This window comes from Anser cygnoides, chromosome 4 (genome assembly GCF_040182565.1).
Source record: "Anser cygnoides isolate HZ-2024a breed goose chromosome 4, Taihu_goose_T2T_genome, whole genome shotgun sequence".
Taxonomy (NCBI): domain Eukaryota; kingdom Metazoa; phylum Chordata; class Aves; order Anseriformes; family Anatidae; genus Anser; species Anser cygnoides.
Window position 1 is genome coordinate 2321173 of NC_089876.1, and position 23070 is coordinate 2344242.

General features: G+C 47.0%; 1 protein-coding gene across 2 annotated transcripts in view; it reads right to left on the reverse strand.

The window, feature by feature from the left end:
* Positions 1-5234: 5234 nt before the first annotated feature.
* ATRN (attractin) overlaps positions 5235-23070 on the reverse strand; it is a 148359-nt gene continuing 130523 nt past the window's right edge. For both annotated transcript variants that reach the window (XM_066997066.1, XM_066997067.1), the window contains 3 exons: positions 22771-22878; positions 10181-10295; positions 5235-9144 (listed from right to left, as the gene is read on the reverse strand). In XM_066997066.1, coding sequence (XP_066853167.1) covers positions 9020-9144; positions 10181-10295; positions 22771-22878 — 348 coding nt within the window. In that variant the 3' untranslated portion in view covers positions 5235-9019. The remainder of the gene's footprint in view (positions 9145-10180; positions 10296-22770; positions 22879-23070) is intronic.

Genomic DNA, 23070 nt, shown 5'->3' on the forward strand with positions numbered 1-23070 from the left:
CCCCCCCCCTCCCGATCCTGTGTACGGTGCTGGGCTGGCCGTGCCCATGCTGGTGCTCCGCTGGCCCTGCACCGTAAGGGCAACTGGAAGAAATGGGGGGATTTTGGGGGGGCTGGCAGAGACGTGGGGCTCCGAGCCCCTTTGCTTGGCTGGAAACCCAGCTCTGATTTACTGCATCCCAGCCAGGAGGGAGAAAGGTGAGAAACCAGCTCTGCCGAGGCACAACCCAATGGAGAGGCATCAGTGCCACCCAGGGAGGGGACACGGCCCCGTGCACATCCTGGGGCTACTGGTGCTGAAGACACGGGGGGGGGGGGACACGTGCAGGGCTCTGGGGGCAGTTTGGGGATGCTTTAGCTCAAAGCTGGTGCCAGCACAGGAGGAGGGGAGGTGGAGGAGAAGGGAGGGCACCAGTTCGTGTCGGCCAGGGAGACGTTTGTTCGTGCTGCCAACATCTGCGAGCTATTTCTGGCATCTAAAAGAGAAAGAAAAAGAAAGAAAGAAATCACGTGGAAATTGATTAGAGGCAAATTGAATGTTTTCTTGCCAATTTTAGGTGAAAAAAAATATACGAAACAAATGTATATAAAATTTACATAAAAATGCCGAGTGAAATGCAAGTCGGTTCCTAAACACAAGGAGAGATCAAGGTCAAACCCAGAAACGTTGCACCTTACCCTCCCCAAAGCCCCGTTTGCTTTCCTGCATGTATGAAGCTGTTGACAGTGCGGGGGGGGGAACAAAGCCTGTGGGTTAGGGCTGGATTTGGGAACCTCTTTCCTTCCCACCCTGATTTCCCCCTGTCTTCCCCCCCCCCCGCAGCTTGTTTCCAGGCTCCTGCCCCAGTTTTCGCCCCCTCGTCCCTCCCCAGCAGCCCAGTCCCTTCCACTTTTCTCTGCCCCCACCCCAGTTTGGTTCACGGCGGTTTTGCAGACACAATGAAAATTTGCTGGGGAAGTTCCAGCCGGATGAACCTGAAATGTGCTGTGAAAATGCTGCAGGTTTGATGGATTTTCCCTGCTGCTCGGCCGGCGGCCGCACGCCCAAGGTCAGCACCAAAACCCAGCACCAAAACCAGGGCCAGTGCTGAGCACCCAGCTCTGCCGGGACGTGGGGCTGGGCACCCTGCTGGGGAGGGGCCCTGCTGGGGCAAGGGGGGACCCGTGGGTGGCCTCAGCCTCTCTGGGTGCTGTGACCTGGTGCTGGATGAGGCCGTGGGGTGCCCACAGTCGTGGGCTGTGTCCATGTTCCTGTGGGCATGCACTGGTGCACCTGGTGCTGGTGTGATCGGGGCTGAGAAGCGTGGGGCTGGGTAAAACATCCCTCAAGCTGCCTCAGGTACACCAGTGAATTGTCCTGCATTGGGGCAGAGAAGAGATTTTGGAGCAGGAGCCCCACTGAGAGCTGGAGGGGGCTTTTCCTGATCCCCACCTCCAGGTTGGGTACGTTTTGGGTGGCACCGCCTGTGCCCACAACCAAACCAAGCCCCGCTCCCTCCCACCAGGCGCAACAGCCCAGGGACAGGGACAGACGCTGAAGCAAGAGCAGGTGAAGTGCTTTTCCTTCACTTCCAGAAAAACAAAACCCAAACCCTATAACCTCTGGACCCCCACCGGTCAGAGAGGAGCCCGGGCATCCCCAGCGGTTTGGAGACACCCACGGGTGGGACCGGGGGGGGTGCAGCCACCCCATCCCCATTGCGCTGCGGCTGCAGACGCAACAAAAATGAAACCCCACGGCTGTTGTACGAGCACTGCCGGGGGAAGTTTAGGGCAAAAACAACAATTTACCATCCATGGAGCTGCCTCCATGTGAGCAGTGCTAATGTGCTGGTAGGGGTGGCTGCGTCTCACTGTGGTTATTAAAATGTTGCCTTTCCATGCTGAGTGAGGAGGCGGCGGATGTTAGCCAAAGGGAAGCCATCTCTGCACCGATGGTGACCCACGGGTCCTGAAGCACCCCCCCACCCATAAACCGTAGACCCATCAGCAGGTCCCGCTGGCCATCTTATTAAAAGATCTCCCTCACCTTTTTTATGCCTCAGAAAACACCTCTGTTATCATTTTTGTCACCCGATGCCTTGCTTCATTGCTTTGTTTCGATAAGAAACACAAACAAACAAAAAACACTGAAAAAAATACAAGGAGAAACACAAAAATAAATTGGTTTTGCCCAAATGGGGAGCTGTGTTAGCTGAGGTGCTCTGGTTTGTTTTTACACCTCTCCCTTTCCCATTCACGGGGAAAAATCAGATGTTTGTGCTTCCACCGTAGCAAAAGATGCTTTTTGTACCAACCTGTGACGTGCAACCCACCCAAGAGCTGCCTGAACCCCATCCACTCCTTGGGTGAGGAGGGTTGAGGTTCACACCCAACCTCCAGCCCAGGCTTTTTTGTAGGGTGGTAAAATCAGTCGCTTTTTATAAAAGACTGAAAATTGCCTTCCTTCTTTGAGCAGATGATTGATCTTGAAGTGTTTGGGAGCGAAAAGCTGCAGAGCAAATGCCTCTCTGACTCCTTACCCCCGTGCTAAGGGCATGTGGCAGTGCAGAGCATCAGCCCTGGGCTTACGCAGCTCCACTTTCCCCCTTTCCCTCCCTGCCAACCTTTTCTTTGCTACAAGGCAAGAAGAAAAATCAGAGCGGGGCTGAAATATGGCCCCACACCTTTGCATTTTATCCTGCTGTCCGAAATGAGCTTAAACTGCCTTTAAAACCCCTACCCCCTGCCCACTTCATTTCAGGTCTGGACGCAGCACGCTGTGCTTTCGGAGCGGCGCGCTCAGCTCGGCGGCAGTTTCGGGGAATTGGGCTGCAGCATCCAGGCTTAATGCCACGGGACGCAGGAGCGCAACGGTCTTAGGAGACGGCGCCGAATGAAACCTTCATGGCTCATAAATGCCAGGTTCAACTCCGCTTCATCTCAGCGGTGCTTAATTTCGAAGCCGGAGAGCGACATAAAAAGAAATGGAGGAGGACGGATTGCGGCTCGGCAGGGTCCCGGTCTGCGCACCGGGGCGCGATGTGCGCGGGGTAGGAGACAAGAGGTCGCCTCGCTTCTGTGGGCATCTGGCACTCAACGAGGTTGCCAAATCGGCAGCAGTTTCCCCTGGTGATCCAGTCTCAGGGGATGCCTTATTTTTTCTCTTCCGATTCAAAGGGGCAGCTTCCTGGGAGAAGTAAGGGTAAGGAGGGGAAGGGGACGAGATGTTTCCATTGGGTTTGTTTAAATCCTAAATGAGAAGCCCTGAGCCCTGGATGTGATGCAGTCCCTGATCCCAGGAGGGTAAGGACCAGCTGTGGCACAGCAGCCAGGACCCCAGCACTGGGGAGGCTGCAGCAAATAAATTCCCAGACCATCCCGGGTGACGTGCCCGTTTTCCTCCACATTGAAGGACGCTCCTCCTGCCCACCACCCTCCGAAGTCAGCCCAGGACCCAAGGGACCAGGCTCTCCCCTTACCTGGAGAAGCAGGTGGGATGGTTTGGGATCACAAGGCACCGTGGGGACACGACAGCTTCAGCAGAGGACACGTCCTCCCTTCCCTCCTCCCAAATCTTGTACCTGGCACAGCCAACACAGCCTGCTTGGGAGAAACGAACACCTTGAGCTCCACCACGTGCAACTTATCCCAGACAAGTAACCTTGAGTTATTGCCCCCCCGCCCCATCTTAAAAAAGAAAGCAAAAAGGAGTTTTTAACCAGATCGTCTACTTTTTATTTCAGAGGAAAGATTTGCATTATTTACTTTTATTTATATACAGGTACTTCACATTTGTATTTAAAATGCACAGACCTCCCGATAATTTTCTCGTTCCTGCTTTAAATTAGCTGTTATTTTACAATACAAAAAATTATACCAAAAACTGCAGTCCTAAATGTGTGTATGTATAACACCCACAGTCCCCAGCAATGAAATAGTTTACAATACTTGCTCATATTTACATATGAATGCAATAAATGCTAAATTATACATATTAACAAACTAAGCTCAAGTCCGAACACAGATAAGAATTGTAAATAATTACAGAACGACAACAAAAAAAATAATCCAGAATACAATTAATTCAAGGATCCTAGTGTAAAGGACATTTACTGTGCACAAATTTCAGAGTAATATAAAACCTATTTTTATGTTCTTTTTGCTTTCCTTTTTTTTTTTTTTTTTTAGAAAAAAAAAATGGACTGACTTGTGTTACACTCCTCCACAATTACTTTCCTTCTTTCTTCTGGTGAGGTTTGTGGAGCCGATGAGAGGTGTAGAGGAAACGCCTGGAGAACTGCGGTCCCTGGAAGACGCACGAACACCGTCCACATGTAGTGTTAGAGCAATACGAACGCAACCAAACCTGCCCCGGTGCACAAGCAGAAAAAAACCAGCACGCAGCACTCCCAGCAAGGGCAACTCATCTCGTTCAAGCAGCTATCAACGGAAAAAGCGTGAATTTGACCAAAATTGCCAATAGTGTGTCTGAAAACGAGGAGCGCACGCCTACCTGTCCCTTCCCTTTGCTCCCCCAGCGCCCAGGAGCGCGCCTGCTCCCCCTGCCTCTGCCCTCACCACGAAGCTCGGGGGGCTCCGAACCCCCCAAAGGCTCCTTCCCTTCCCCGCCTGCCCCTGTGGCACTCCAGGAGATGGCGAGGGAACAGAAAAACAAGTCCACAGCTTATATTATTGAATGGATTGCTTTGAAAGTCGCTCCCAGCACGCAGGGCCCGGCCTTTGCTTTCTCGCAAGCTCAGTGCTGACAAATCCGCATTTTGGGGGAAAAGGGGGGGGATTTTACGAGGGCACGGCCAAGGGCACGTGGGGTGGCTCTGTCCCCAGCTCAGGGTCTGATGGAAAAGCAAAAGCAGCCGCTGGCACGGCGGCGGTCACGGACGGAGATGGGCCGAGCGCCGCAGCGCTGGGCCTCGGCCTGGTTACGGGCAGGCCTCAAGCTTTATTTCGGCCTCTCGGGTGAGGGTCTACTTCATCAAAAGCTCGTTTTGGCTAACTGAGGGCCAACGAGCCAAGCTGCCATTTTAAAACCATACCACAAACCGTGATGAGGTGGTTGGGTAAGGGTTTACCACAGAGAAAACGATGTTTCGGAGCAATTTTTAGTGTACAAACCATCCCTAAGGAAACCTGCATCTACCAACAAGGGCTTTGTGGAGCCTGTCATGCCCTTACAGTACCATACTATCAAATTTGGGGACATTGTAGGCTAAGACTTTATGCTGATCACAGGCATTAACCCATCACATACAGGTTTATTTTGGCATTTTCAATACAGCACATTTTAAGCCCCATGAGAGTGGCAACAACTCAGAAGCTGTGTCCTATAAATCTTCTTGTATCCAACACATCGACCCATATCGTGGCAGGGTCTCCTACTGCTCATCCTACAACAGTCCAGAGAAAATCTGGGGCTAAAAAATGGCCAATGGCGAAGCAAAAATGTGGTTTTTTGGAGATCCAGTGGCACTGCTGCTTTCTAGAATAAGAGGGCCGCAACATTTCTTCTTGATTTTTGTAAAGGCTACTCTCAAAAAATGAAAACGTTCTGAGGGCTGAGACCTTGAATGCTGAATTTCAGCCAGTTATAAATGCTTGAAAATAGTGATTTTGAATGGAAATCACTGGCACAATCTTAATAGTAGAGGCTTAAACTGCTGACTTAATCCTCCAAGTAATGACTACTTCAGGTACATTTATTACCTGTCTTCAAGCGTTGTTTCTTTCCCTTTCAAATAGAAGAGCCTTGTTTTACTTTGCTTATACATTTAAGTGAAACACTTTTGAATACATAAAGTCAAGTTATGCCTCCCTGCTTTACACCGCAAGATATCAGGAATATAATTTGATGTTTCTTTAAAGCTCTGGAAAGTTATCTAATGCTCATCATATGAAGAAGTTATTAAGACAAAACTCATACATCATTTAAAATGCATCAAAAATACATTCAATATTTTTCTGGTTTATATACACTTTAAATCTTTCAACGTTCGGCACACTACTGTATAGTTTATGTACAAGTGCAAAATTGGTGTGTTATTTTTCATTTATTTACAGATTCTCCCATGAAATAAGGTTGCTCTTTTCCCACCTCACCTCCAAGAGAAACAACCCCACAAATCCTTCACTTCTGATATTGGCCCGGTGATAAACCACCAGCAGTTCTTCCCCCCCATCCGTTCCCATCTTTGTCTCTATTTTACCTTTAAGCTGGGATGAAACTGTTTGCAGCAGAGATATGTATGAGAGTTCTCTTTTTCCCTCATCAGTATGGAGATAAGATGCAGAGCAGAGCTACATCCAAAAGGAGCCGTTTTGTTTATTTATATAAATAAGTCTTGTTCCTCTATTTACATTTTTTTTTTGTTGGTTCTGCTAATCATCAAAGTTTGATCATTTTTGCTCGTTTTTTCAATACCTGACACCTCGTTTCTGGGCACGTTCCTCCTTTTGAGACCAGACCACCCAGCTCTCTCTGGGGGAAAATCATCCCTGTCCTTTTGGTAACGTACGAATACATCACCCTTCCAGGCCTGTTGTTCAGAAAGCCGTTTCCTTCCAGGAAAGCAACAGCTTTAAACACTGCTGAAGTGCTGTCCTGAATACAGAGACTTAAGCACGAGAGTTTTCTCAATTTGGGTTGGCAGATCTCCACCCCAAAAGGGCCGGAGAAGAGGGAGAAGACGTCTCTGAGCATGAGGATGCGCATCACAACTGAAAGCATGACAAGTTAGAGCAGGGGAGGAATTGTAGTCCAGTATTACTTCTCTGGTACAGTCTACTCCAGGTTAGCCTTATACACATAGAAAGTTACAAAATATGTTCAGGAGATGAATCTGTCTGAGGTAATCTGTGCATCAGCTACAACTTAATTGCCTAAAACCCTTCATTCTGAAAGACATCGCTCATCCCTTTCCCCCCTCCTCAATTTCTTTTCCCCAGAGGGAGTTTACACTTCTGGTATAGAAACAGATTGGGGAATATACATACAAACATATATATACGTATATATGTATATATGCATTTTTCCACCCTATTTTTTCCGCAGTTCTGTTGGATTTGTTAAATGACACAGCAGCTCAGCATCGTAATCCACCGAGACTGCTCCATCAGCAGGCTGTCCCCCGTCACCACTGCCCGGACACATACAGCAGCTCACATCTTTATTGCAATGCCGCGCTCCAAAAAGGTTCTTCGAAACACGCACTAACAAAAAGGAACAAGTGGCTGATACGTGATGGATGGATTACCAAAACGTGCACAAAAAAAGATGCAGTTACTCGGGTTGCGTTTCGGGAAAGGGTGCTACCAGACCAGAAGATTGGACAGCAGTTCCCTTCGGTCCCCCTGGTTCATTGCTTCTCCCTGTCATAAATACTAGATGTCCTACTCAGAAACCAGCAATCCAAATGGAACCACATGTACAGTGATTAAGTTACAATCTCATGCCTCGTTTGGCACATCAGCATCATATCTCCACCACCACCACTTGGCGTGGTCCCGGCACCGCACCACACGCCCCCAGCGCGATCTGCTGGATCTCTGCCATCAGCGGAGACATCGTGCAGCAGCACGCACAGACAGGTGCAGCCCCACCTTGAACCTCAAAACACAATCCCAACTAATTCACTTTAAAAAGGGCCAGATGGTTTGACACATCCTCCAAAAGCCAAGCCTTTTTTTTTTTTGCTCCTTCCAAATCCCTTCCTTACACCACCAAGCCACCGCCTTCAGCATCTAAGACCTGATACGAACACCCAACCCACACGGGGAACATCATTTAATCACGCAAAATTCAAACCTGTGGCCAAGTGAAGCTGCTCTGCCTATTTTTTTTCCTCATCCTCAAATGACCTCGCACCCGGAGTGTTGCTTTTTACACCCAGTAAGGAGATGGGACAAGTCTTGCTGCCAAGGAGCAGCGCCTCCGTGCACTGGCGCAGCTCGGCTCTTGTCCAGAAAAATGGCCTGAGGGAAAAGGGAGGGAGAGAGGCCAAATGGGCAGAGAAACACAGAAGAAATGTAACGTATCTGACCTAGAACACAAACTGCTTCTATTAAATGCGCCGATGAAGCCAGGAGTTTTCTTCTGAGATACTGAAACTCTACTTTCCCTCCAGATATTTCCATCTGGCTGAATAGTTTGTGGGTCAGGAAAATGCCATTTTCTCCTGACTGCACGTGACATATTATAAAGAGCACAGATTGCCTTGAGTGACATTCTCTCTCTCTCCGTATATATATATTTAAAAGGAATATAATTATGTTAAAAAGAAATGCGTGTAGTAGTCTCCTCACTCCCTAGATCTGTTCAAGTCTAGGCACTTGTGTGTGGTGTCCTCCAAGTAGGTTAAGACTATGTAAACACTGAGTCCTTCAACAGCAACACTCAGCTCCTCCAGGTATTGCACTTGGTCTGAGCAACACACGACATCACCCTTTAAACCACCCTAGCTCTTGCCTTCCTGACGTTGTGGACCATAATTACTACAAAAAATTGTATCTGGAAGAGAGTTCCACTTAAATAACGTGGGAATAAACATATATATATTAAATGAAAAGGATGAAGATGCCTTGAAGACTAATTGTAGTGTTTATGTGTTGAGCTGACACCTGTAAACACCGCATCTTTTTTTTTTTTTGTACAGTTTGATAAATACATGAACTACAAAGCACTTTCCATGTATAAACCTGAGTGTCATTCATTGTACTACTGTTCTATTTACACTGACCATGAACGGTGGGGAACGGATGTTTCTCGACCTGCAATAAAATTATTTTACTTTAAACTCGAAGAAAACAAAGGCGCAATCTGAAGCCACGTGTCAGTAAAAACTTAAGTGGAGCAGTTGTCAAAGAAAGCCGACTATCACGTAGATGAGAGAAAAGGCTGGGTTCAAGGAAGCTGTGTTTTTCTGAGTGCTTCTAGTCTCTTGTGACACAACTTGAAAATCTTCCTCCTCCTAGGTGTTACTTCTCCGTTTTGTGTAAAACCCCATACAGTTTCTGATGTCCATGCATCAAATACAGGTTCCTGGCTGTGCAGGGGGCTGCTGTTTCCGATTTCGTATTGCACCCGATTTCTCTTTGTAGGCAATTGGCATCTGTTGTGAAATGTCCACCAGTGCGCTGGCCACAGCAAGACCTGAGGCAACAGAACAAAACAGTCACAGAAACAAATTCTTTCACTGCAGCTGAGAAAAACCCTCCGAGCCACAAAATGAATATTATTTTTTGAATTGTTCTTAAGAAAAAGCAAACTAGAAAAGCATTCTGGCTGAGAGATTAAACTCTAGAGGCTATTCTGAAGTAAGCTTTTAAATACTGCATGTTTTATTGAAAGCAACTGCAGTAGAAAAAGCTGGAAATAAGATGTGTGGGTATTAATGGATGTGACACCCATGATATTAAAGGGAGGAGTCTTTCTCCGCACCAGTAAGTGTGCTAGAACAAATGCTCAAAGCACCTGTGCATGGAGGTTTCACTGCACTTCCCAGACATTCCTCATCTCTGCAACCCCCTCCCACCATATCCACAGATAAACCACTAGCTCACTGCCAAACGATCCCATCCCAAAGCCAATGAGCAATTTTTTAAGATCCTCTGCTTAAAAATTTTAGATTACCGTGCTCTCCAGGCACTGGAAAAACCCCAGTTAAATCACAAACTGCCCAGCAGACTAAGTCTCAGCACTATGCAGTGAGTTTTAACTGAGAAGGGGCTGGGACCAAGGAAACCTTAAGCTGGATGGAGAAAACCTCATTGTCTGGAGCTGCTAAAAGCAGGACAAGGATGCTTGGCAAGGACTTGATGTCCCCCTACGGATGGAGCAGGGAACGGAGACAACAGGCTGGGAGATGAGTTATTTTCATAAATAACTCCTGCAAACCTGTCTGTAACAGTTTGCGCTTTTTTTCCCAGCTGTAAATTAAAGTGTAATCCAAATATCAAGTGTTCATCCACCAACTGACCCGAGAAATTGAATCAAACCTGAGGTAGGAAGCTAGCAGGGTCCAAGCCAGCCAGCTTCAAATCACCTGAGCACATCCGCACCAGCTGCGGTGCGGATACAGCAATTACTGCGGGATCAAGTCTGAAACCCTAAGGTGAATGAATCGCTGAGGCTGGGGAAGGAGCACAGAAGTTAACACCACGCCAGCTGAGCCAAGGATGTTCCTCACCTGACTGTCCTGGTGGCGGTATACCCCCAAGTCCTCGAGGCAACCTGACGAACACGGAGAGAACGGCTGCTTTGTTGCCAAAGCAGGGCTCCAGCGCTATCGGCTTCGGCACAGTCTGCAGTGAGGGAAGGAAGAGGAGAAGCCACTGTTACACGGTGTGTTGCACCCTCCCTCTTCCCCCAGCGTCGTCGTTTTTTCAGATCGCACAAGCTCCAGGGCACGAACCGTATTTCTGCGCTTGGCCAGCTTCCAGCACGTAGCTAGCAAAGCTAAACCCAACGTTGCTAACAATCAAAACCCTAGTCGTCATAAAAAACACATTTACTTAATAAAATCCAGCTATTAAGAAGTCAAGCGCTGCGCAAGGCTTGTATTTCTCCCTAAATTCAATAACGAAGGAGCAGTTTACGCCAAACAACGGGATTAAGCTTTCTTCTCCTCGAACCCATCAGCAGCACTATCGCAAAGAGCGGCACGCCGGGACTCGGGGGTTCAGCACCCATTTCCAGAGCTCAGCTCCATGTGACACTGCCCCAGCCCTGCCTGCATTAACAGGGAGAACACCACCGAATTCCCAAACACTGCTTCCTTTCTGTTTGCTTTAAGCTGTCCTCATAGTCTTGCCTTTCATTTCTTTCCCGTGGGGTTGTGTTCGTTTCCCAGTGCTCTCCTAGATTCCTCCGGACAATGTTCTCCGGCACCTGGTTGCTCAGGGACCTGAAAATGTTTTGCAAACTCTGCTAGATCACCGGATCATCCCGTCCTTTTTGAAATTACAGAGGATTCAGCCGAGCAGAGGACTGCAAAGCTCCTGCCGCTGGATCTGGTTTCAGCGAGCAGCTGCACCAGGAGTGACTAAACCCTGCTTGAACACGACCCTTTCTGAACATGAAGGTTTCACACTAACATCGCAAACACGAGCACAAAATAATTTTCAGATAAAACGTGAATCGATAAGCATGAAGACACAACGGGCAGGCAGCCCTCTCCCACACCAGAGGAGCAGCATCGTGGACACTCCCATTACACGCTCTACTCTCTGTTATTAGAGAGACAAAATGCAACAGCACAGCCCAGAAACCAAAATATGGCTTTTCCCGAGTCAGGCCCCAATCCCACCCACGATTCTGTGTGATCGGGACGTCACAGCAGCAAGCCGAGGGTGCAAGTTTGAGCCTGGAAGCGCAGGTTCAAGGGACTGCCTCCTTTTGTTTCCCAGGAACGAAAAAGCTGAGATCCACTATTTTACCTGATACACTCAGTGAGATCTGATTTCTTTTTTAGCGTGGACAAGCTAAACTCCACCCTGGTGTTAATGAAATAATTATTGCTTTTGTCATTAGGCATAAGATTGTACTACTGTACTTAAATGCTCAACAGAAACTCGATACGATCCGAGACATTGAAAAAAGGAACAAGAGTCAAACGATTCAATTAAATTACTCCTGTGCTATAAAACAAAAGGAAGAAAAAAAGATGACAGCAAGCAAAATGAAACTTACAACTGTTTCCATATCTCGTATTTACCGTAATGATTGCAACAACGATTAGTTGGTCTGTGCAATGTAGATAAATACCTGTTCTACAGACCAAGAAGGTAAGCTGCAGCCTGCCTTGTTTAGGACTGCAGATTTCTACATCTCCTCCCCACCCCCAGCGAAGGGATCCGGCTCGACAAAACGCCTTCCCCACGAAGCATCCAAGCATACCCTTGCGCTATATCCCACGGGCGACTCAATTACCAGGGGTAATGGAGAGAGCACAGGGAAGGCAACTGCAGAAATGCAGCACAGAGGCTTCTGGCGCGGGAGCAGGCACCGAGCACAAAGTTTATTTTCATCCGGAGGGCACCGGGCACCTTTCTTTTCTGTACTGTGACAACGCGGGGTTGTAGGGCTGGGGCGATACAGCAAGTCCTCGTGCTCATCCCCAGCGGGGAGCAGGGGTGAGCTGCAAAGACCGAGGGAGTAAGACAGCAGAGAAGCAGTGGTGGGAGGAAAAGCATGAAGGAAGAACTGAAGAAGCCAAGAAGAGATCATCTGCTCTAATCTCTTTTTAATGTATTTGCTTTTAAGTCCCGCTGGATTAATCGGAACGCTCCTGCAGCTCTGCTGCTTCTCCCGCCCAAATTGCGGAGCGCGGCTCTGCTTCGAACGCGCTGGGGCTGGCGTGGCGGTGCTCAGCCGAGCGCTCACGCTCGTCGTCCTCCAGCCAACGCAGGCAACGGGGGCTTCGAGTGCCTCCTGGGGTCTCTGCACGCAGCCCCTCACTACCAAAGTGCAATGCTCTGCTTTAGAAGCAGCCGCTCCTGCCTCTGCCGTCACCTCTGCCAGACCTTGCCAGAGACTCGCTGCTCCCGGCCCCCGCTGCTCTGACACCGGAGACTTTCCTCTACCCTAAATTCCTTCCCAGCTCACGTCCTGCTGCGCCTCCACGCGCTCCCTGTGCCTTCCCCTGCTGTACATCTCGGCCCTCGTTGGGCTCATCTGAATGAGCGATGCTCTGAATCTCTTCTCTGAACACAAATATTCCCTTCTCCAGCTCTCCCAACAGTCCCTCTCCGCTCCTCCTCTGCTCTTTGGACCACGGGTGACCTTTCGGGCCCCTGCAATGGCATCAAAGCATCCTGATCCTCCTGAACATGCTAAACAGGTAAGAAAGAGAATATAAACTTTATTATGCAGCTCTTAGTCACAGAGCTGAAGGGACTTGGAGGGTAATTTAGCTCGTCTCAGCCCCAAGCAGGATCCTTTCTCCTCCTCTGCCCTTTCCAACTAATGAACCCGCAGCGTGCAGCAGAAACTTTCATTACGAGTCCCCACGGGCATGATCTTTCTTTTTCCATGGGATTTTTAGTTTTATTTCATTCCTCAAGGTCACACGCCTCCCTCCTATCTGTTCCCCCGATCCCAGCCTGAACCACGAAGAGCTCCCACGCGCGTGTCACTGGTGCTGGAAAAGCCCGGCCCGGGTGGCCAGTGCTGTCCCCAAGGGAGTGACAGCAGACCCCAGCCACACAGAAACCTAAATAAAACTCTGTTATTTCACAGGGCTGCCTCCGACCCTCATCCTGCAACGTGTTTTTAAACTATCTGCAGTACCACGGATAGCTGGGGGCAGAGGTAAAAGAATTGTTAGTATTTCACCGCCTGCAGGACCCTGTTTCTGTTTATCATGCAAAGCAAGGACGTATGCTTTATAGAATGATGCATCCAGAATCTGTCAGGCAGTCGCAAGCTAATTTGAAAGGAACACACTAAGAACAAGATTATCTTGTTGCAGCTAATCCCGGTCTTAAATCTACACGGAAAAAACAGTCTCGTGTCCATCAAAACCCAACCATTTCCCTGAGACGAGCTGCAGTTAGGAACTGCAAAAGCAGCATGAGGAATGAAGCCCCGCCAATTTATTTTTGACAGCACCAGTTGGGGCACCTGCTTTTTGAACTGTGACTCACGGCGCATCTCATCCCCGCGTGCGCGCTCGCCAGGCCGAAAAACAAAGCGCAGCCTGATGAAATGACTCACGCGCCGAGCGAGGGGGACGGCGAACGCCGTGCGAGGTCAGCCGGGAGTGAAGGGCATCCCGTGCCCTCTGCGAGACGCACGGCAGCCCAGCGCTGGAGCCCGGGGACTGTATTCTGCAGACACGGAGGAGAACACGCGGATAATTCAACCAGCAACTTCGTGGGTATTTTGCTCGAAGATGTAACCCACAGCTGGCCTTGCCACGAGCCTGCTCGTGTTTTGACATGGCCTTTGCAGGTGTCACCATGGCACAGAGCAGCTAGGGAAGGGCTGGCTGCCTTCCTCAAGCTGTATTTTTGTGGGGAGACCCAAGAGCTCGCATCTCCTCTCCTTCTCTTCTGCAGCCTGTCTCCCTCCTGCCTGGCTGCCGAGTGCTCTCGTTGAAGACCGAAGCTGCTTTTCCACAAGGAGGTTTGGAGCGGGTTTGGGAACCAGAGATCAGGTCATTATAAATGCTCGTGCTTCAGTCTGACAGGCGGCTTTTAATGGCCCACTTTAAAAAAAAAAAAAAGCAGATCTCCAAAGTTTGTAACACCTTTCATCAGATGGTTAAAGCCAGCCTCTGCCAGAGACTTTCATCTAGAGTGTTTTGATAAACCCATTGTTGAATTATATAAAGCAATTCCTTTTTTATTGAAGGCTTAATGGCACAATAAAGCACACATTATTCAAATCTATGCAAATAAGGTGCATCCCTCAGACACTTGGCACACGATGAGTGCTTCGTGCAGCGCCTGAACAGCAGCGTCCTGCCTGGGAGGGGGCACAGAGGGGAGAGGCGAGCCCAGCTGCTGGAGCGCGTGGCCGGAGAGGCAGCTAACGGGGTAAAAAGATCTCACCTTGGCTGGGCCGAGTCGATTCGGACAGCCAAATTGCCACCTGACAGCCCGGCAGAAAGCAGCCGTGCCCTCGGCTCGAACAGAACAAGCTTGCTCACAGCTCCCGGGCTCGGCAGCACCAAGAAACGTGCAGCCAGGAGGCTTCTGGTTGCGACGGAGGTCGGTGAAGGGTGCTGACCTGGTGCTGATCTGTGCTAGGAGCAGACGACTGCAGCCTCCTGGTTTATCTCCCAGGCACCTTCCCCTAAAGCTACCTCCTGTCCCTAAAGCAGTACTGTGATTGTGCGACCCCTTTGCGCAGCTGATGGCCTGAGCCCTCCTCCTGCAGTGGACTTCGACTACTCATCCACGCCAGCAGAGCTACAATAAATAGAAACAGCGAAAAAAACTAGAAATTGGGAGACTGCAAGCGTCAAGCAAAGACCAAAAAAGCAGCAAAGACCTCTCAGCCCGGTGCAGAGATTTAAACACCCTGTAAGAGGCAGCAAGGCGTGCTGCAGCAGCCGTTTCTTAACCAGAAAGCTCTATGCCAAGATTTGCATTGGGCAGTGCACACAAACAGGGACTACCCTATTTTGGGCCAAAATACAACGTTAACGATATTTTACTAAGTAGCGACACGACCCCACTGTTCCTGGGGGCAGTGAGAATTTATTCTCAGCAATTCTCCCCAGATGACTTCACTGGCCAAAAGCACCACCAAAAAGCCAAGCGATTTGGGTTGTTTACGAGTTTTGATATATACTTAATATGCACAGAGCTTAAACAATTACAGAAATTAAAAGCTGTAAGAGAGCTCTTAGGTCACCTAATTAGGCTGCCTTCTCCAGCAGTATGTCCTGCACACACGGTGCTTCTACCAGGCCTTTTGTCGGGGCTGTTTCTAAGTGGCCCAGGTGTGAAGTGCGCCGCCAGCTCCCTTGGGAGACAATTTCACAGCCAAGCGCTTTGCACAATCAAGTTCCATTGTACAACGTTCCACCTAAAAAACTCTTTTTTTATTATTATTATTTCGTGTCATTATTTCTATTTATGCTGCTTATATTTGACAAATTCTAAAGGTTAATAATACGTCACGTAAAACTAACGGCTAGAACAATAAATAGGCTGTGCAATTTAAAAAACACAGCGTCAAATTTCTTTAGGTTCTGTAATACGCTGCCAGCATATTGTTTCTCAAAATGTATAAAAATACTGTAGGGACGTTTTTTTCCTTAACAAGAAAACATATTTTTGCAGTTTGATCAAATCACTCTTACATGGTTTTCAATTTCCAGCGAGGAAATTAAAATAAAGCAAAAGTCTTACGGTGGGGGAAGAGAAGAGGACCATTACTGAAACAGTTTAACTTTATTGTTTGATTTCACTTCTTCAGATGATTTCACTCTGTAGAAAAAGGGTCAAATTCCATTTGCAAGTTTTTAAATTGTGCCATTAAAAGCCGACTGAACATTTGTAAAAGAAGTTACAAGCAATTTTCGATAAAAAATAGAGTATTAAGTTTTAAAAATCATATTCTCAGGGTAATATGTATGTCTTCCAAGATAGAGACGAATGAACTTCCAGCAACAATTTGCAGCAAACGAGTCTAGATTAAAAATTTATGTTTACTTTGCCCCTGATATCTACCTTGGAAGTGACACAGGGGCTGGGGAACGGAATCGCTCACCGCTCTGCCACGACACTGGGTTCCCGTGTGCGAGGAACTAAATAAAAGTCATATTCAAGCCTTTCAGATGAATGCTAACAGTCTGAAATTGAAAACACCCACCCAAGCAGCCTGCGCTCCCAATACCTGGGAGCATACACGCAGCAGCCCAGCGTAATGGGGCCCGGAGGTCGCCCCCATTGCCTTGAACAACTGTTTTCTATTTTCAAGCGTACGTTGTCAAACCGGCAAAGGCAAGCTCCGAGTGAGGGAAAGGATTTCGATAGGCAAGTTTATATTTCAAAAGCAGTCACCCTGAAATGACAAAACCCTCATGTCAGAGCTGTGAGCGTTTCCATGCACGTTTGCGACCGCTTGCCGTTCTTTTTCAGCTCCCTGCTGATGCCCCAGGGAGGGGATGGGATGGACGAGGCCACGGGGATCAAATCTGGGCAAAAACACACACGGCAAATAGTGGGTATTTATTTTGGTTTTGTACGGGTGGACAGGCAGGATTCTTTTGCTTGTTCTTTTCAACCACCGGGCTGGTTTTTGCACGTGAAAAAGTGCAACAACAGAAGGAAGGAGGACAGTCGGATGGAGACTGCAAACACAAGACACACAAAACCACTACTTGGCATAAAGGAATGCAAACAGGTCCCCTATAACGCTTTTTGGGAAGCTGCTGATATTATCAGAAGAGACAGTTGCTGGCACTAGAGGGAAAAAAAGAGATTTAAAAACCTTCTGTAGGGAGCTTTGCACTGCTTCCTCTCCCTCCAGCAAACTCCTCCGTATCAGCTAAATCGGGGTCTGTTCTGCCGAAAACTTTGCAGCCTTCAAATCTAAATCCAGACAAATCTCAGCTCAATTATCAGCCGAATATTCCCTAAATACGAGGCGGGCTTAGCAGCTGTTTGTGCTGATCTCCTGATAGGCCCCTTCCAAATATTTACCGCACGCATGGAAACGGCGAAAGTTTTCCCCAAGCACCTAATTTTGTAACAGAAACCAAAGCGAGGTTCCCAGCCCTAGTTAACTGGAAATAATTCATTAGGCGAAGGTTTTATCAGGTGTTTTTGTTGTTACTTCCTCGGGACAGACCCCAGGAAGGCTCTACCCGATGGCAGTGCAGGTCTCGCCCATCTCCGATGCCTGGATGACGCCTCCCTGCCCACCACTGGCGACTCCAAGCTTCTTGTTCCAAGGGGATCCTACACTTTGCTATGAATTAGTAGGTGAGCCAGCACAGCCAGGATTAACACCAAATATAAAGCACGAGCTGGGGTGTCACTTCTTGTTTTGTGTCCCTCGTCACCCTGATGCAACAGGAGGGATCCCACGATCCGCATATGGACTGTGTGTAACAAGTGGATGTGATTTTTGTGCTTTTTTTTGTCCTTTTTGTCCTTTCGTAAAGACAAGGAGACAGCTACACGCCAACACACTCTGAACGGCTTAGCGTTAATGCAGGGAAAAGCTCCCAGAGCCAGCAAATGTGAGAAGCCCCGGAAATAATACATAAGAAGTTAAATTGCATTTCCAAAGGCAAAGCTCACAAGCCCGAACAGCCCGTGTTAGCCAGGTCAGGTGGAACACCACCAGCCACCAAGGCTGTGTGCCGACCACCTCCAGCACACGCCACATCAGATTAGGATTACCCAGTTTAATTTTCAGCCCTCGATTTCATCCCCTCCCTCCAACCATTATCCTTTCGAGACTCTTCAAAGAACACCTCTCTCTTTCAGCTTTGGAAAATGCAAACTTGCTCTGTCCCCACCCCGACACGTCTCGATAGCACGGTCGTTTTTGCTTAGGACTGCTCCTACCTCCCAGCGCACGTGCACTTGCCAAGCCTGCCACCCTTCCACACCTGCCTGCTTGCCCTAGGACTCCCCAGCTCATCTGGGTGACCTGGCAAAGCAGGAGGCTCCGTGCTTACCACGCTCGTGTTAACCCAGCTCATTTTAAGTGAAATGGGGTGGGAGGCTGGTCCGTCAGCAAATTTGATGAACAAATAATGGGTCAGTAACATGGAAAGAGAGGTGGAAAGGAGCCACCACGAGCAACAACCAGAAGAGGATAACAGCCCTAAAACCCACCAACTGCTGGGTCTTTAGCTGTTCTTCACCAGGCTTCTCTCATTTCAGGAAACTGAGCTACAAGTAAAAACGAAGGTGCCGTGTAGCAGTGATGGAGCTGGATGATGCTTATCCACATCCATTATTTTATTATTTTATTTTTACTACTCCTCACCGCGACGGTACCAGAGCTATCGTGCTCGCCACAGGACTCCTCACCGCTCCTCCTTACCGGTGGTTACAACCCCACTGCAGTGTGAAACGAATTTAACAAGGGCACCGCTCGGATGTGAAATACAAGTAGGCTGAGGATATAAATCTGTGGTATCCCCTGCCTGCTCCTAAATCAGCCCACCACTACATCTCTGTACTTCTTGAACAGATGGGACCTTCTGGCAGTCTTTAAACCACTTAACAACACTCTTCTGTAACAAAACAAACTAATTACTAGAGAAAGATGCTATTTTCCATCAAATTTCTGCTATTTTTACGGAGTCAGCCAGAGCTGATGTCTGATTAAGGACTTGCAGTGAAGCTATTTTGCCTTCAGAAGCCCAACACAGCAGAATTAAATGCACACCCGCACGAAGGTACGGAACATGCCAAATGAACTGCAGCAGGATTTTGCTCACCGACACTTCTCTCCATTTAGGTACCTACAAATGCGGACAGCCTGTCGATCGCGGATGCAAAGATAATCATCTCTAAGCACTGGCTTTGCACGTCGCATCCCTAAACACAGCACAGCAAGGCTGCTCCACGGCTCAGCTCCGACACCAGGCAAATGCTTTGTTTTATGAGAGTGTTTTTCAAAGCCTCTGAAAGCTTCCAAGACAATTCTGTCTGACTTAAGGATAAACTTCCCTAATGAAACAATTTTCTTGTTGATCTTGCAGGTGTTTCGCTCAAGCTAAGCATTTGCTTGCTATGCTGCTATGTGCTTTTCTTGGGAATCTACAAGTGTTAGCTTCATTCCGTTACCAACTCAAAAATACCTGGGAATCACTGTAAAGATTATAAACTTTCCGAAGTCTTACAGGAAACAGTCTTCTAAAAATCACTGCAGAGAGCTACAAGATTTGGCCCTAGGCACCCAGGGATGTTAAATACTCATCGAAGAAATTACGATAGGCAGCACCTCAGAATGCACGAAAAGCTGCAGAGAAAAGCCAATGGATTTTGTAATAACTAAGCAAATTTAGTGGTAGATTTGTGATCCACTGGGTATTTGTTGAGCGGGAAATAAACCAAAGCAGCTAGTTACGTGTTGCCTAGCTGCAGACTATATTATGAATAGTTTCCCTGCAGGTAAATCATTTTCTATTACTTCTAAGTACCCCAGGAAAAATACTAATTGAAAACACAGTTCTAATACTGTCCAGCTGGAAAACATTAGCTTAGGATGGAACTAGCTTGACACTGGCTGCCAATTGGCTACGTACAATGGAAAAGGAAATTAATCTCTTGCAGACAAGACATCCCATTTTCCAATTCTACTTTGTAACCCTCAAATAAACTCATTATTAACCAAAGGCTTTGATTCACATGGGGAAAGGAAAACATCAACGCGTGCCTGATAACGCAAGCCTGGATTTCTTGTATAAAACGAAAGCTCTCCAAGTTTGACACAGCGAGTGGCAGAGCAACCGGAGAACGGCTTATGGTCCAACAACTTAACAGCATTTCTTCTCACTCCTTCCTTGGCTAATAATTAAAGAACAGATAAAATGAAAAGAAAAATGCGGTTCCACATTTCTGTAACAACCCAGCTCATCTTCCTGCGGCTCCCTCCTGCTAAAAGTTTTTCTCACATGCAGGAGGAAAAGGGATGAGAGAAAAACACTGAAGCTGACCTCAGAGATATTGAGACTGCTTTTCCACTTCTGATAAAATTCACTTATATGCAGCATCCAGCAGGTTAGGCAGTCTCAGAAGGGCTGTTCCCCATGCTGCTCACAACCTACAGATCTCCTGCACCTCCTCTCCTTTCCTCTCAGTTTCAACTTTGCTGAAACACTCCAGACTTTTACACATGCTTTCATCCCCTAAATAAATTCTGCAAGCTATCGGCAAAATAAATTAATCAAATAAATAAATAAATAAATAAAATTAGCTTCTCTCCTTGTCATGGAAAAGCGTCCTCATTCTGCACGTAGGTCTTCCAGCAGATGGAGTTACCTGCTGGCACAGTAGCCCATGTCCTCTCTTTGGCTTCTGGTTGCCGCACACACTTTGTGCCATTTGCCTGAATTAGACTGCTTCATTTTTGTCTGCAATGGATTAAGAAGCATTTGCACGCCTTGCTGAATTATCAGCACAGAGGGTAATTAGCAGTTGGTAACAATTTCTGGGTCTGAAAAGGGACATATGTCCATCTGTCCACAGTCTTACTTATTATGCTTAAAATTGGCTTCTCCATCCCTTCTTGAGTAACCCAAGGAGGTCAGACAAGTGAGATATGGACGATGACGGCAGACATGGGAATGCAAGGAAATATAGCTGCTAGTGCCAGAAAAACGAAATCCTGTCTGCGGACGCACTTCAAAGGAGGTTTTTGCATTCCTCTAATCAAAGAAGAAACTGAGAAGAAAATAAAAAGCAGAGAGGTACCGAGGAGCAAGGGAACAAAAAGCTCATATGAAAAAGAAACGAGCACTGCCAGCTGAACAAGAAGAAAAATAGCACACATCAGAACAGCAGAGATCCAAAGTTTAGCATCTTCTCTGCAGTTTTTTGAGCGTAGACAAACTTGTCAGAGATCAAAAAGTTTAGGACAGCTTTGTTCTGGCCTGATCCTATAAGGGAGGTGTTTTTAGTTTGCTTATTTCTACAAAATTAGTGTGAATAATGGAAAGAGGGGAAGGGAAAAAGGGAAATGCCCAGACAGACTGCAGCCCAAAACCATCAGCACCACGAACAAGCACACAAATATGCCTCCATCCCAATGAAAACATCTACACGCATCATACGGCTTCTTCAATGAAGCAGTGAATAGAAGGCTCTAACATGTTGGGTGACAGCCCAATTTTACAAGCATGTATTTCAAAGTCTTGGTGAGCTGTCAGAGGCCAATGGTTTCCAATCTCTATCATCCTCAGGACAAAACTACAGAAGTTATACAAACAAATTAAAACTGAATGATCAGGAGTCAAACGAACGTCAACAGGGAGTACAGTCACCCCGGACCTCCACGGAGAAGTCCCAGGCACAGGTCAGCTTAGGTGCCCAGTCAGTCCGCTCCCCCAAATTACTGAGTGCCTTTGCAAATTTTACTTTGCTTTCACTACCTGTGAAAGTTCCTACCTGCAAAGCAGGGACACTAAACCCCTAGCTTTAGAGAGGTGGCGATGATTAATTCATGAAGTACTCAAATATGGAGCAGTCACAGGAATCATTCAAAGCTTGGGACAGAAGGTTTGGATGAAATACAGTAAATAACCAGGACAAATAATGAAACTACAACAATATACTGAGATTCTTTCTCTTCTACTCTTCCATTCAGAACATGCTGCATGACAAAAACCAGGTGGAAAAAGTACTGCAGCTTGCCATGAAAGACTATGTTCACATGTATGCAAAGAAGAGCTAAGGCTATAGAGGTGACCTTAAATGTGACATTTCCTGATGCTAAGGCCAAGATTTAAATATGAATATCCACCAAACAGAGGTTCTGGGGTCAGACTGTTTTTCTGTGCTTTATAATATTTGAATTGCACACATTTTTGATAGAAAAGGATTACTTGCTTTCTTGCCACAGTAGCAGAAAGCGAGAAACTTTGTGCCTGAACTAATGATGAAAACTTCAAAGAACTGAAGTCTGAATAAAATGAAACAGCTACTTTAGACAGAGGAAAAAAATATCAATGTTCTCAAGTTCTTAACTTTTCCTTTTTGAGTACAAGTCTGCTAGTGAAAGCATAACATTAAAAAAGATCTTTTAATTTATTAGTCTCCTTTTAAACCTGCATTTCCTAAAAATACAATGCGCTGTGACTAAGAACATGCCAGGCAGGTTTTAGACAATGATTTCTCCACACTCCTATTTATGTACCACAAGATGTATTTGAAAATGTATTTATAGCTAGAAATATGTTGATACTATTACAGTACACAGACATGATTATATTCCTGTTTGATTTGAGAGATCGCAGAAAAATGCTTTCTATTTGCAGTACCTATAGCTATTTCTAGCCAAATGTTCTGCCGTGTAAAACCGCATTCTTCTCTATTACGAGGCATAAAAACTAACAAGGCAAACACAAAATCTCATACCCTACAAACAGCATAGCTCTTAGCTAAACCAGCCCAAAAGTTGTAAACATAGACCTGAAGGTATAAAATCAAACGAAAACGAGATCTTTTGGCCCTCAGACACTTATAGTTTCTTACAGATATCTAACAAACGGAGATTTTTGGATTATTGCATTAACCACAGTTTAAAACAAGTATCCACGATTAAGTACGGTGAGGACCACCCTAAAGCACCAGCTCTCACCTTTATGCTTCCCCCAATGAGATCTGGCGGTTCTTCATCTGTTTCTAAGGCAACGTTGATGGAGGCGAAGGGGCGACTTGCCATCTGTTGCATCTCACGGAGTAGTTGCTAATTCAATAAACAGAAAAATATTATTATTATTTTATTGTTCCAACACAAAGATGAAAAACCACGCATCTGAGAGGTTCTGCCCAATGCAAAGGGATATCAATGAATACGGAAAAATAACCTCCTGGTGTTTTAACAGGATTAAGGGTACAGATAATTGTAAATATTCACGTTACTACAGTTTAACAAGTC